General features: G+C 36.4%; 2 protein-coding genes across 6 annotated transcripts in view; one reads left to right on the top strand and one right to left on the bottom strand.

The window, feature by feature from the left end:
* The window catches only part of LOC129726781 (Kv channel-interacting protein 1), a 92124-nt gene that overhangs the window by 49090 nt on the left and 28367 nt on the right, over window positions 1-14667 (bottom strand). The window lies entirely within an intron of this gene.
* LOC129726782 (DDB1- and CUL4-associated factor 6-like) lies at window positions 8318-10643 on the top strand. Of its 3 annotated transcripts, none has more exons than XR_008728407.1 (4): window positions 8318-8649; window positions 8700-9009; window positions 9109-9298; window positions 9360-10643. XR_008728407.1 is itself a non-coding variant. In XM_055683866.1 (3 exons), exons 2-3 carry the CDS (start codon window positions 9254-9256, stop codon window positions 9624-9626), a joined length of 312 nt encoding a protein of 103 aa, XP_055539841.1. In that variant the 5' UTR covers window positions 8350-9009; window positions 9109-9253; the 3' UTR covers window positions 9627-10643. The 3 variants fall into 3 exon arrangements, 1 of the variants encoding a protein (XP_055539841.1); XR_008728408.1 differs by having other exon boundaries at window positions 8325-8832; window positions 8890-9009; XM_055683866.1 differs by having other exon boundaries at window positions 8350-9009.

The raw sequence follows: 14667 nt of genomic DNA, 5'->3' as shown, positions 1-14667 counted from the left end.
CATCGCTTGCGTCGCTGTAAATATAATAGGTCATTTTACATAGTGTGCGTAAAGAGACCACTCTCTAAGTTACAGAAATAAACTCCCACAGGGCAGTGTGTGCAGTTTTATCGCGGCGTGATGAGATGCGGGAACACAATAGTAGAGGGTGATTCGACATTGGTCTTAGGAAGAGTTAACCTTACCCAGTAGTTTAATTGGCCAAAACACCTTGCCGGAGACAACGGAGATTGCGGGTTCGAGTCCCGTCTGGACGAGGGAAATTTTTTTTTCTAAGTCTAGTCACACCTTCTATTCCCGTTCATCTTCGCATTCCCACGAAACTACATACATTGCCCGCTTTACTAAACTTAAAATGTAAGTCAATTATGACAAAAAATGAAATTAGTTCGTGAAGTTCACTTATAAACTAACAATCCATTAGCACTCTAATAAACAATAATGATGAATCCAAATATTGAAAAAAAAAAAATAAGTTCACGGTGGCAATGGAAATCGATTTCTCGAGTTTTGCTTAGAAGTAGTGCTTAAAAGTGTCGTTTTCCGAAAAAAAGCTTCCATGAGAAATTCAAGCTCAATCTAACTTTTAAAACACGTACCTCAAAAACCGGTCAAAGTTTCACTTTTTTGATAGATGAAAAAAAAATGCATAGGTTCTTAAAATTGTCGATATCGATGTTTTTATGCCAAATGTCTTAAGAAATGCATACACAACGTCGAGATCTGGTGTTATTTCGAAAAAAAAAACGATTTACTGGGACTTAAAAATTATTGAAATAGGGAAGTTCTTCAGCTCAAATTTCTCGCATACAAGTCATTGCCAGTCTACTTCACACTTTCTGTTCTCGTTTTTTTTCGCATTCTAGTAAAACTTCCTACATTGCTCGCTTTATCAAAAACTTAAAATGTAGTCATAAGACGAAAAAAAATCAATTTAGTTCCTCAAGTAAGGTAAACAGAGATGCCAGATGTTTTTGAAAAATGTCTGCAACTGCTCGAAAAACCGGAAAAATGTTCTCTAAATCTGGAAAAAATCTATCCGTGATCCGAAAAAATTTCGTTCGCGCAGGCAAAAGTCTGTAAAAATCTGCACACATTTAAAGAAAATCTGCGCAAATATAAGCAGACTCTTACAAAAATCTGCAGAAACCGTGGAAAAACTGCAAATATCTGTAAATCGATAAATATCTGCACACGGATTCCAAAAATCTGCGTTTTGCAGACAAACCTGCACATTTGGTATCACTGAAGGCAAATTGATATTTGCGAACTAAGACTAATTTGATGTCTCGAAGGTAAAGATTTTTCGAAAAGTTCGGAACAACCCTCGGTCTTGCTGTTAGAATGTAATAAAAATTGATGTCTTGAAAGAAAACCTGATGATAAAGGCAACTGTACCGTTTACGATTTTCTGAAGGTACAATGCGGAGAATGAACATTAGCGGCGATTTTGTGAAACTCGTGATGACCTTCATGAGGCACTCTAAATCTCAATTAGCAGTCAATGAATAGCGGACAGAGTCTTTCGACATAAAATGTTCACTTCGTCAAGGAGAACCTCCAAGCATGATCTTATTCGTAGTGTACCTGCAACAGCTTGTAAAACGACTGTCGCAGCAATATGGGTAGTCCATCAAAAAATATGTTGATGGTATAACTATTATTATGAAACATCCTAGTAAAATACGAATGATAATAGACTGCTTTCGTCACTTCAGCAAATCTTCTAAAGCGTGAATGAACCTTCGAAAACAAAATTCAGTAAGACAAATCGATGGTTGTGGGGTGGCGTGATCCACTCACAACCAACCCAACTGGTCTAGATTCAATCCTAGCCGACACCGGAAGATTTTCTGAGGCGAAAAATTTGGGATCACGTCTTCCATCGCATGAGGAAGTAAAGCCGTTGGCGCCGGCCCGTTAATCAACGGGTCGTCAGTTAGGGTCCTGGGTGGAGTCGCCTCCCAAGCGTCGGTGATTGGCACAACAACAGTGGCGGGACTAGACCGACGGAAAATGAGCGAGAATAAAAAAAAACACAAATGGTTCACTCTACGGGGAAGAAAGCCAAACGAACTATGCAGTCTCCGTGAGAAGTGACCCCTGCAAACATCAAGAGCCGCCTGATTGAACTAAGTCCCTGGGTTGGTACGTCGGTGGGTCCACTGCGGTCCACTGAGAGAGAGGCCGAAGAGGCTGGCACCCAATAGTTGCCGTGGTTGATGGGAAGCGGACCACGAAAGGTAGTCAACAAGGTCAATAATAAGGGTTACTCCTCGCACTCAAGATGGACGGGTGTAAGTTCTCGGATGTCTTGAGGACCATGGAAGGTGGCGCCCAATTGATTTGGGTGCGAATATGTGGAGCTTCCGTCGATTTCGTGCAGGCTAGATGATTCTCGAGCTCCGAAGGGATGCCAAGAGTAAGAGTCTTGACTGTAAAACGGTACCCAAACAGGCTTAATGGAAAGACGTGCGAGTTCGGGGTGTTGTATTGCTTATAACCTAAGGTGGCCACCAAGGAATTAGCCTTCTCAAGGGTCCTTACGAAACCCAGACAGTTACCACGAAACTTCCATCGACAGGTGGAAATCACACCCTGAAGGTCGTCAAGCCTAAGATTGGCAGGTTTTTATGCACCATATGCTTGAGTTCTTCGAAAGAATGCATAACTCATTTACTTGCCATGGACCCGCAGCACAGCACCGTCTATACCGAGCAGTCTCTGAGTTAGATATTGACGTCGTATCGAACCTACACGGCATCTCTCCCGGAAATGGTAACTGGGTTGCGGATTAGCTCAGTATGGCGGCCATTGGACGACAAACAGTTTCCCGGTTCTAGGTTGCTCCAATCTCAAACAAAGGATTCGCGGTTGCCAAGGTGGACGGAGTGCTCTATTGCAGTTGGTATGGTCAACCACGTTGGTTTGTCCAGCCGTTCGCCCGGACGGTCGACCAAGCAATTGTAGACCTGACGGATTTAAAGCCGTGAGTTTGGTTTGTGACTTAGATCTCCAAAAACAAGCGAATGCAGGAAGACAATTTCAGACGAAAAACACCAAACTTCTCTAAAAAATTTGTCGAATATTGTGGGAAACATTGTTTTTGAAGTTTTGCGTCATCAAACAAAAGCTCTTTGAACCTGAGATTGGAACCATCTGCTGTGCCGTACCTGTATACTTCAGTGGTGTAGTATATTATTTTGCATTTCACCGAGATATACCACATGTGCGTGGCTCCAATAGCATTATATTGTCTGTTGGTTTAAATCAGTCTCAAACCAGGATATTTAAGCGATTTTGTGCTCTATTACATAAACCAATCTATTGAACAAACCACACACACCTGTCTGTGGCCCCAACTGCATTCTGGTATTATTGGTATTCTGTGTGTAGCCCCAACTGCCTTTTGGTAAACCGATACCAAATATGAATAAGCTAATTGTGCTTTTCTATTCAACCTGCTAAACAAATAACTTAATTGAGACAGATAGGAGTTAGGGTAAGGACCCCACAATTCGCCCACCCACTAATCAACTAATTGTTTAGCAATCATGATATGTGTAATTAGTTAAGCTAGCTCATTGAATTATTTTGACTTAGACGCATTAAAAGAAATTTTTGGTGCTTAATCAACATCGCTCGTGATTCGCTTGTGCATTAGAAATTAGAAATAATTACATAACAATATCATCAAGTTTAAATGAAATTCTTTGGAGTGTTGCTGCATATATTATAAAAAGACTTTAAAGGAGGCTGAGAAAAAAACACGTAAGTCATAGAACAAATGAACGGATTCTGTCTGCGGATTTTGTAACCCTTGTAACTTAAAGCAGCGTTAGGTCCTACGTCATCATTTCATAAAATTCCTACCTTGTAGTATTTAACATTTTGCTTTTTGGAGATTCTTGACATCTTCGGAATGTGCCATTTTTATCATATGTTGAATGTTGAAAGTGACGTGTGTGAACGATTGAAGTTTCGTTGTCAATAAAATAGTCAACAGAATAGCCAATCGAAAAACCGCTCGTGATTTTGAATGGTTATATATGCATTTGATTCTGCTGCGGATTTAGAAAAAAGGAAATTAAGAAGTTCGTCCGAGCGAGTAATGAACATTGCTTCGTAAAATAATCGAGCGACACTAAGGTAATCGTATTGCCACACCGTAAAGTATTCTGATAAAGCCGCTGTGAAATGAGTTCGTATCACCACCGTAGTCACCGAATGTCAGAATTTCTCCCTGAACTCATGACCTTCCGCTTGTCGGAAGGATACGTAGAATCAACGGTCTGCAGAGACCCTCGTGAATGGACGGGCAATAAATTACATACCACGACCTTCTACCGACTTTTCAAAACGTTAGTTTATGCTGAGTGAAAGATTCATCTGAACCGCCCGGTCGTTACCACGGGAGAAGGGGGAAATCCGGTTTTCGTCGAGCTTTTTCTCCCCATCGTCGCAGTAATTTTTCAGCAGTTATACTTTCTATCTGCCCACCATGTGTTATCGTCATTTCGAGTTGCACTTGTGTGCTTTTCAAGGGCCAGTTTGTCTCTGAGTGGAGCACCATTTAATCTTCGACCCGCTTTCGTTGCTGTTGTACCGATAGATAGATTAGAAAGGTAGGTGGAGCAATCTGCAGTGTAGGTTGTGTTACGAAAAAAACTCTAATGGTTTTTTTGCTTCACCATAAGTTCGTCTTCCATGAACCACGCCAATATAGCGCAACCGTAGTTCCGAACGTACACTTATGGCATTTACGATGCAATTATGAAGGACCCAGAAGTTCGAGAATCTGTTCGCTTATGCCAGAACACAAGTTTGGATGGACTAAAATGTTCCAAAAGCACCGCACCGGATGCGCTGGAGATTCATATCAAATATGGAAGTGGGTATCTGCTCTTTTGCGAAAAAGATGTTACAGAGCGCTTTACAATTTGAGCAAATTGTATCCATTTGAGTTAATCGATCTACTTTGGCCGTAGAATTTACCAATTGTGGACGTGCAACGCTCGCCTTTGCGAGCACCAATCCGTCGGGATGATTCCAACTGGCCGGCTGAATCAGTAAAAGTACAAAGGAAACAGTCGTAAAAAGAGCAATCGAAATTTTCTGCAGCACGGTTTGCAGGGTAGAGTAAAAACAAGAATAAATATTTTATTACCACTTCGATAATACTTTTAATATCCAAAAAGGATGTCCTCTCCTCCAAAAAGGATGTCCTCTGGTTTCAGCAGCCGAATCGCTGGTGAAGCGAGAGGCATCACTTTTGTCTTACGATGGTGTTTGGTTTTGGTTTGTGGAATATCATTGTAATAAAAACGGTAGTTTCACCGAGCGCCGGCTAATGCATACTAGCTGTTGTATTATTATAACGCTAATTTATGGCAGGATTAGTAAAACTTTAAGAATTAATGTTTCTATTAGGTAGTAAATATATTTCTCGTTTTCAGAATGGATGTTAGGTACTTCTGTAAATTCAAGTGCAAATTGAAACATATACATTTCCAGGATTGTTACCCGGAAACAACGTTCGCTTGTAAGTGCTGATGCCAATATCCGCAACTTGTGGCCCATAAATATTCCCAACAGTATAATAATAATTTGTTTTGTGCCCTTTCAGTTTATGATTATGTGAGCAAGTTTCCTTCCACTTGTTTTCCACTCGGCTGGCACAAGATCATCAGTCCGCTATGCATGTTTCAAAAAGTCCGCAAGGGTTCCGTTGAGACTTTCTCTTTTTCTCCGATCTAAAGAAGGCTGGTTATGTAAACTTGATGTGTTTCTTTTGTGTTTGCGAATCATTCACACATGCTTCTATTCGCATTCGCACACATCCACTTGCTCACTCGGCTCGAGATCTGCCCAACGCGGCATTTTGCCTTTCATAAACCGGAACTTCCGACACTTCAGTCCAGTAGAAGTTTTTACCACCATTTCACTGTTTCATTCAATTGTATGTGGAAAGCTATGATTGTTCTTCCACACAGGAGCGCAAAACAGACGCTATTTAGGATGCCAAGTGTTATAGCTTTGCTCTGATCTGGCTGGAATTGTACATCTAAAAATAACACCTGCACTAGGCAACTGAAAGCGTAATCAGAATAAAACATATTGCGAATTCATGGTTTGGTGTTTCAATCTAGAAATAAATTAATTTTTTTTGGGCTAAGAATATTTTCAGTCATCAATACCAAAACCCTTTTCAAATATTAGTCGTGATTATAAAATAAAACTACTATATTAGCAAAATAATAATTCTAATTATTATTTTTGCTGAACACTGAACACTACAAGTCTAACGTCTATTACTAAGTTCTACGTGACCATTTTTCGCCATTGAGAGCAAGTTATATAATTTTTTATATATTGAGAAAAGAAAAAACAAAATGCGTCCAGTCTCTTAACCTATCGAGAAAATTTAGGTCATTTTATTTAATGCCCAAAAGTTTTACGATTATGAGAACAGACCAACACCGATAGACATCCACACCAGAACAAATTTATCTCAATAAAGCTTGTAAAACAAAAGACAACAATCATTAGCGCCGCATAGTCGAGGTTTCACTTCACCCAACCTGAACCTGGCGCTTGGGTGGAAGTTTGTGGTTTCAAGAAATCTCCCGTTCACAAAGGCAGTCTTTCAACAAAAAAAAATGCGTTCATTAGTGACATAGTCGGTGAAAAGTGCTGAATGCAGAGAACGTTTTATTCGAGCTATGTTTTGAAATACTAAAAGTTTTTTTTCCATGTTCTATATGGTTAGTAAGCAAATAGTTTTTCGCCTTTGATTGTCTGATCTTTCAAGGAGTCTCTCCACCTGTGGCTTCAAAAAAGGTAGTTTTTTTCTTTTTTTTTTTCGATGTGAAAAAGCGACACAGAGAAACAATCTTTTGCATTTATGCAGTTTGGACATGTCAAATTTCGGAAGAAAATAACACAAAATGGAGAACTTAAAACTATTTTGTACGGTGGCGGCGACGAATCCTATACTCCTAGAACAAAATGTGTTAGTTTTGACTTGATTTCCTCAGGTTTCTCTCATTCATTTATCATGTTTTGTTTTACTTGGAGCCAAATTTTTGAAAGGGTATATTCAAATATTGACTAACTCTTTATTGCAAAAATCTTAACTTCAAAATCAAAAATCCGATTAAAACGAAATTGTGGATAATTGAATATTCTAGGAAAAATTTACGGTAAAGAGGAACTCACAAAACTACTTTAACATTTCCCACTTCTGATTTTTCCATTTTTGGAAAGAATAATACCAGAAGTTCAACAGTTTTCACCTAAAGTAAGGATAAATTTTACACGTCACCTGCAAAAATTTAAGTAAATTTGTGTTTTAACTATGAATTGCTTTATTTTTCATGCATACTTACTAAAAGAATATTCAAAGCTCGACAACACTGCTTGCACAATCGATCCTTTTTTAGCTCGTAAAGAAAAACATATAAATATATAAACTAAACTAATTTCAAATGTAATGAGAAGAAATATCGATTTTTTTTTAATATTCATTTCATATATTTTTGTTTTTCAATTTATCATTATTATTATTATTACTATTCATAGTTGTAGTGTTGCATTTACAGTATTTATACATTAACTAGTTGGACTTGGCAAACGTTGTTTTGCCTCAACCAAATTTTAAGTTAGTAATATTATGTTGAAAACTTTAAATTATAAACTTTTTTGTTGTTGTTCAAGTTTTACTTCTAACTACAGTCGAATAGCATTCTATGCAGATTATTTCTTTGTGATGCTTGCTTACTTACTCAAGAATGGATCAGCTGGTCATTAAATAAATTTCGTCCCGCTTTCTATTCTCTTCATTTATTTAATTTTAAACTGAAGGTATGGGAATTCTTAATTGTTTTCACATACTTCCAAAGATTGACCTGGAGGTTTGTTTATAGTCTGCAAATACATGACGAAACGGATATTAGATCTGTTTAAACTGAAAAGGAAAATTGTTGTTTGTAATACATTGGTTTTTAGAGGCTTCCAAGCATGATCCGTTCCAAGTTGAGTACTTCGTGATTATTCTTACAATCTACTGAATTATTGATATTGACAATATGTTATGTAAATATGTCGTTGACGTTTATTGCCGCCAGGAATGCAAGTGCACTTGGCAATAATATTGCGGGATTGAAATCATTAAAATAAAAACCTCAACAGGTACTTCTTTATTGTCAATCGCTAACAATTGTAACGAGAAAAGTCCTTCCAGATTAAGAAGAGATGACTTCCAGAATCCGGAAGTCGACATCTTAGAATTCATAATAATCACCTTCATTCTTGTTTACGTTCGTATCCAACATTCGTACGAAAGTATGGTTTCGAATGAGTTCGAAAATGCCATTCTTGTTTACGTACAAAGGCCATACGAATCCATTCGTATCGCATACGAATGCGATACGTATACGAAAAAGGTGGATGTCTATGCAAAAAAGGTTGATGTCTAGACTTAAGGGTTAGAAAAAGTTTAAACGTCAGGAGAGAAATGTCAAGTGTGTCAAGCCGATTGAGCGAGGCTTCTGACGGCAAACAGTTTTTCACTGAATGAAAATTAAATATATTTTTTATTATAATTTGCATCATAAAAATACTTTGTTCTTGAAAATATCGTCGGTAAACGTAAGCATAAAACACAAGAAAATTCCGGCTACTCAAAATTACCTTTCCAGAAATGAAATTTGCAAGCGAAATATGAAAATGGAACCAAATTTGGTGCAAAAACATAAGATCGTCATGGGCCTGCGTGAAGCAATAAAACTTAAACTATTTACATTTTTTGTGCAGTTTGGGTTGTGTTTTGAAGTAAGTTGATTCTGTTTAATTCTAGTAAATATTTGTAATAATTAGACGTGTGGTCAGGTGAGAGCCGATAGACTCAAACTGTGATTCGGCAGGAGTGATAGTTTTTTCTCATATAGGGGACTGATAAGCATGGTTGATAAAAAAATCATCCTGGTCTACAAGCGGCCTGAAGAGCAGGTAAGTTTGCTAATGGAAATGATTACTTCCACTAGCCAAAATCAAACTGATACCGATTTTCTTGTGTGCAGCTGTTTTTAAGTTTTTTTTTTGTTACAGAACCTACAGTCGACGACGTTCTTCATCTACATTCAGGTCCCGATCGCAATCTCGACGTCGCACAACGTGTGACTTAAGACCCAACAGCAGTGATGGGCTCTGGCTACATCTGGAATTGATTACGACAATTAAAGTTTGGTCCTCAATGGATAAAGATATGACTCGTTTCGATCGGGAGGCAGCCACCAATGTAAATAATTTCATACAAAAAAAATCAAAAGGTGTTTTTTGCCTAGTAATATTTTTTTTAGCTCATAGAACGCAACGCAGTGATGCTGGAAGAAGCCAAGGACACCATTACGGCGCCGGCCTCGTTTATGATACGAATGCTGGCGTGTATTCATTCGCTACGGAATCGCCGCAGTGCGACCCAAGCCGCTGCGGCAGGCAATGATAGTGAAAGTGATAATGCCCCACGGGAGGGCAACAATAACAATGACGATATGACGGCGGCGACCTATCCCAGAACCGACTCGTCGTCCGACGGTAGATCGCCGAAACACTATCTTCAGTTTTAGGTTAAGAACGGGAAATGTGTTATTACACACGCTTGAGGAGCCTCTAATTTTTAAAACTGCCTCGCCCTCGCAACTCCTTAGGGGAAAGTGAAATCTAAACTGATTCGCTTATATAATGGTTTGTGTATTAACATTTCAGGCGACAGCGTAGGCAAGAATGATGTGATTTTGTTGTATAAATATTTTTATAAATAAAAACCAATAATAGCCAAATGTAACTAGTGTTAAGTTTTAGCAATTTCATGTCTTGCGTAAATTTGGGTTCCATTAAGCTCTCTTTAGATTTTATTTCATATTGTATGAGAATTGTTGGACTTCAAATGGTGAGTTGACAACCTCGAAGGAGCGGAAGCTGTGGGCCTCATAAGTTTTTGTTGTCAATACGACAACAGCTAAGTGCGAGGACGCTACGCGATCACTTGAGCGTTAACCATATTTCAGCGACAGAAGAAATGCTTCGACAACCCGAGCGGCTGTTCAATAAGATAGTGCGACTCAAAACAGCATCTGTTCCCCTTGTTAAGGGTGGCTGATCCAGTGTGAAACACGGGATTGGTGAAAGCTTTACGTGCAGTAGTCGTAAAAATCTTTTGTACAGGAAGCAACAAATGTAAATACAGACCGGAACCGGAACGAAAATGGACTAACGATTGGAAACTCGGATCTGTTGGGCAAATCAGACATTGTACAACAAGTAAAACCGCGATTTATCGTGAGCAATGTGTTAGTTAGACTTAGTTTAATTGCACATGTAATAAAAAATGACAAAATATAGAAGGGATTGTATCAGCAGGCATCAGACAATTTTTGGGATAGACGGTGTTGGTTTGCTCTCAAGGTAGACCGGAATAGGGCCCTATTACAGAAGTTTAATCGATTCGACTCGCCCATGTATTTCAAATGAGGCATGTTGCTCTTCGAAGCTTCTGTAATACAGCCCAATGTGAGAATTTTCGTCATGTACTTTGTGAGTAGAAGATGATGAAAAATAAAATACATAGTTGTTAAACCCTTTTACTCGAAGCATTTCGCTCTTTGAAGTTAAGTCCTGTTCGTCAACTCTATTGGATTTTATATATGTACATATATGCCCTTTTTTCAAGTATTCAGGCTTTGAATAGATGGAACTTTGCCAGTTTTTTTATTAGGCAGGTGTCTAAACTTTTTCGCCGTCTCAGGGAACTCATTCAAGCGCGATTCAGTTTACTCTTGGAAAGGGTGATTTAACAGAGATTTCACGCTCTATTATCTTTGCGCTCGATATGACTATTTCAATACAACGGCTTCAAAGTTCAATGATCACATGATGTAATAGTGAAGTTTTTGGGTGTGTCTCATGATGGCTCTCTAGTTAGTGACTTCGTTCGCGTTTATTCTTCACTTCACCAGTTTTCCAAGCCCATAACCTATCATATCACAAAATCAACCCGTTATAATTTTTGTTTCCCGTACAATTGCCAATAATTTGCTTTTGGCGTAATATTTGGCTTACGTTCTACAAAATCAATGCGTGAGATGGTGCACAAATTTAAACGGGAATTTTTTTGTGATACAAATTATTAACGATTGGGTATTAGGTAACCGAAATTAATTTGATATTTAGATTTTCTTGTATACCGATACAGCGGCTATGATACGGTGTCATTTTATTGCCTCCCTGGGGGCAGATGCTCAGAGAATAAGCAGTAACCAAATCGTGCGCGTATTTGTAAAGCAAAGATCGCACCACCAACCGTGCTGATCCAGATAAGTTTCTTTTTGAGTGCGGGGGGCAGGGGGCAGTTCACTCCGGATGTCTCCCTTAGGAAAATGACCCCATTGAGAATAATTTCTTGCGTGTCAGGAGGATAACATCCGTAAGAATAATGAAATCACCATGCTTCTCTATCGAAGAGTCACTGCAACAAATAATGGAGATACATCGGACATATTTAGTGGCATTGAAAATTTTAAAAATTCCAGAATAAAATTTTCCCATCAAGTTACATAAAAAAACTTATTGATTTGTTACATGTTACATGTATTATCATTGAACACGTCACACTTCATCTTATCGCATTGAGAGCAAATCACAATAGAAATATTAGTCCAAATTTTATTTTTCATGTAAAGTTTCCTGAAGAAACTAAAAAAATCAAGCGATATATATATATACATACATATATATATATATATATATATATATATATATATATATATATATATATATATATATATATATATATATATATATATATATATATATATATATATATATATATATATATATATATATATATATATATATATATATATATATATATATATATATATATATATATATATATATATACATATATATATATATATATATATATATATATATATATATATATACATATATATATATATATATATATATATATATATATATATATATATATATATATATATATATTTTATATATATATATATAAGTTAAAGTATGATGGACTTCGGGAGGTTTTCGATCGATCGACGGACTCCGACCCGGGCGATATACTGAGCTTGTGGAAGAATGTATCGAACGATGGTTTGGTTCGATCGCGTTGATGTTCCGATGAATCGATGGTCTTGCTCTTGCTGATGGTGCAGCGGTTAAGTTGGTGCACCATAAGTGATGATGTGGTGTTCTACTTGGTGGATTTGTCGATTGGTTGGCCGGGTGGCACTTGGTCTAACTTCTGATCAGCTGGCTTAAGCAAAACTGGAATCCGTTGTTCGATGACGATGACTAGATGGATCTTTTAAGGAGTGTGCGGGGATGTGGGTGATAACTTATATAACTTATATAGCTGCAACTCAAATATGCAGTATGTGCTTTTCCCACACCGGCGGCAACAACAACTACAACAACAACATCATCAGCAGACGCATCGCATTCCGGAGCACCATAAGTACCTGGAAACACGCGCTTGGACAGATAGATTAGATCAGCAGTTCGTTCAGGAGCTAGGGTTCAGTGTAGGTGAATTGCCTTAAATAAATCAGTCTTAGAGTGGAGTCGAGGTTGAATAGTCCGTTTTTCATTCTTAGTTTTTCAAAAACCTAAATTTCAATGTTTAATACTTAACTTATCTACTATATAAAAATGGAATTCCGTAACGTTTGATCTTATTGATATTATTCACTCAGTCTCTGAGGTGTACAGTAATCATCATCATTTTGAATCGTTCTGAATCAAAAATAATTAGCGGTGACATGTATGTTTTTTAACATGAAAATGTTCGCTGATGTTCAGGAAAGACATTCGAGAAAAAATAATAGGTATCTAATTACTAAAACTTGAGATATTATTCATAAAACTACGTAAAACATGCAAAATTATGACTTTCTGTGTTAAATTTGCCTCTAAATCAAAATTCTAAGCGATGATATATGATTCTTTTTTCACTAAAATGTTTGTTAATGTTCAGGAAAGACATTTGAGGAAAAATAATTAGTATCTGATCACTAAAACTTGAGATATTATTCACAAAACTACGTAAAACATGCAAAATTATGACTTTTTATACTTAATTCGTCTCCAAATCAAAATTCAAAGCGATGACATGTGATTCTTTTTTCATTAAAATGTTCGTTGATGTTTAAGAAAGACATTTGAGAAAAAATAATAGGCACCTAATTACTAAAACTTGAGATATTATTCACGAAGCTGCGTAAAACATGCAAAATTATGACTTTCTGTGTTAAATTTGCCTCTAAATCAAAATTTAAAGCGATGACATATGATTTTTTTTTAATAAAATGTTGGTTAATGTTCAGGAAAGACATTTGAGAAAAAATAACAGGTTTCTGATTACTAAAACTCGAGATATTATTCACAAAACTATGTGAAACATGTAAAATCATGACTTTTATGCTGAATTTGCCTCTAAATTAAAACTCGAAGCAGTGATCTGTGATTTTTACTATAATAAAATGTTCGTTGTGTTTAGGAAAGATATTTGAGGGAAAAATAATAGGTTTCTGATTATTCGAAATTTAAATATTTTCCACAAAACCACATGTAAAATGCAAAAACATAATTTTTTAGGCACAATTTGTCTCTAAAATTCTGATTTAAAGCGACGACACGTGATTTTTTCAATAAAATGTTCGTTGATATTCAGGAATGACATTCGAGAAGAAATAATAGTTATCTGATAACTGAAAATAAAGATATTAGTCACAAAACTAAGTGAAACATGCAATATTATGAATATTTTGGCTCAATTTGTCTTTAAATCTTAATTCAAAGCTATGATGTATGATTTTTTCCATTAAAATGTTTGTTTATGTTCAGGAAAGACTTTTGAGTAAAAATAACAGATTTTTGATTACTGAAAATTGAGTTATTATTCACAACACTACGTTAAACAAGCAAAATCATGAATATTTGAACTCAATTTGCCTCTAAATCGAAATTCAAGGCTATGATATGTAATTGTTCTTTATTGAAATATTTGTTAATGTTCGGGAAAGACATTTGAGGAAAAATAATAGGTATCTTATTGCTAAAAGTTGAGATATTACTTAAAAAACGACGTATGTTTGAAGATGATTTTCTGCATACAGAAAAACATATTAAAATATTCTTTTTTAAATTTATATATATATAATACATATAATACATGCAAATTTTTGACTTTTTGAGTATGAGCTCAATTCGCCTGTAAATTAAATTTTTGTTTTAATAAAATGTTCGTTGTTTCTTCAACATCGTGCGAGCCGAGCAGAAAAAAATTACATTTCTGATGTTTTCTCATTTTCGTGAATAGTAACACATTACGGGATTCGAAATACTTTTTTACTTTTACCAAAACTAGATCTTGGGACATTTGGCTGGAGGAAAGGCCGTATTTCATTGGTTTAATTTTTTTTAATGTCTACGTAGTTATGTGAATTAAAACGTAAAATTTTTCTCAGACGTGTTCCTTGGACATTAGCAAACATTTTCGTTATATAAAATTCACATGTTATCTCTTTAGATATGATTATAGAGGAGAACTAAGCATGAATGGTCACGCTAAATTATTCTTAC

The sequence above is a fragment of the Wyeomyia smithii genome, chromosome 3 (assembly GCF_029784165.1).
Source record: "Wyeomyia smithii strain HCP4-BCI-WySm-NY-G18 chromosome 3, ASM2978416v1, whole genome shotgun sequence".
Classification (NCBI taxonomy): domain Eukaryota; kingdom Metazoa; phylum Arthropoda; class Insecta; order Diptera; family Culicidae; genus Wyeomyia; species Wyeomyia smithii.
The sequence above is the reverse complement of the archived record's forward strand: the minus strand, read 5'-3'. Positions and strand labels throughout refer to the sequence as shown.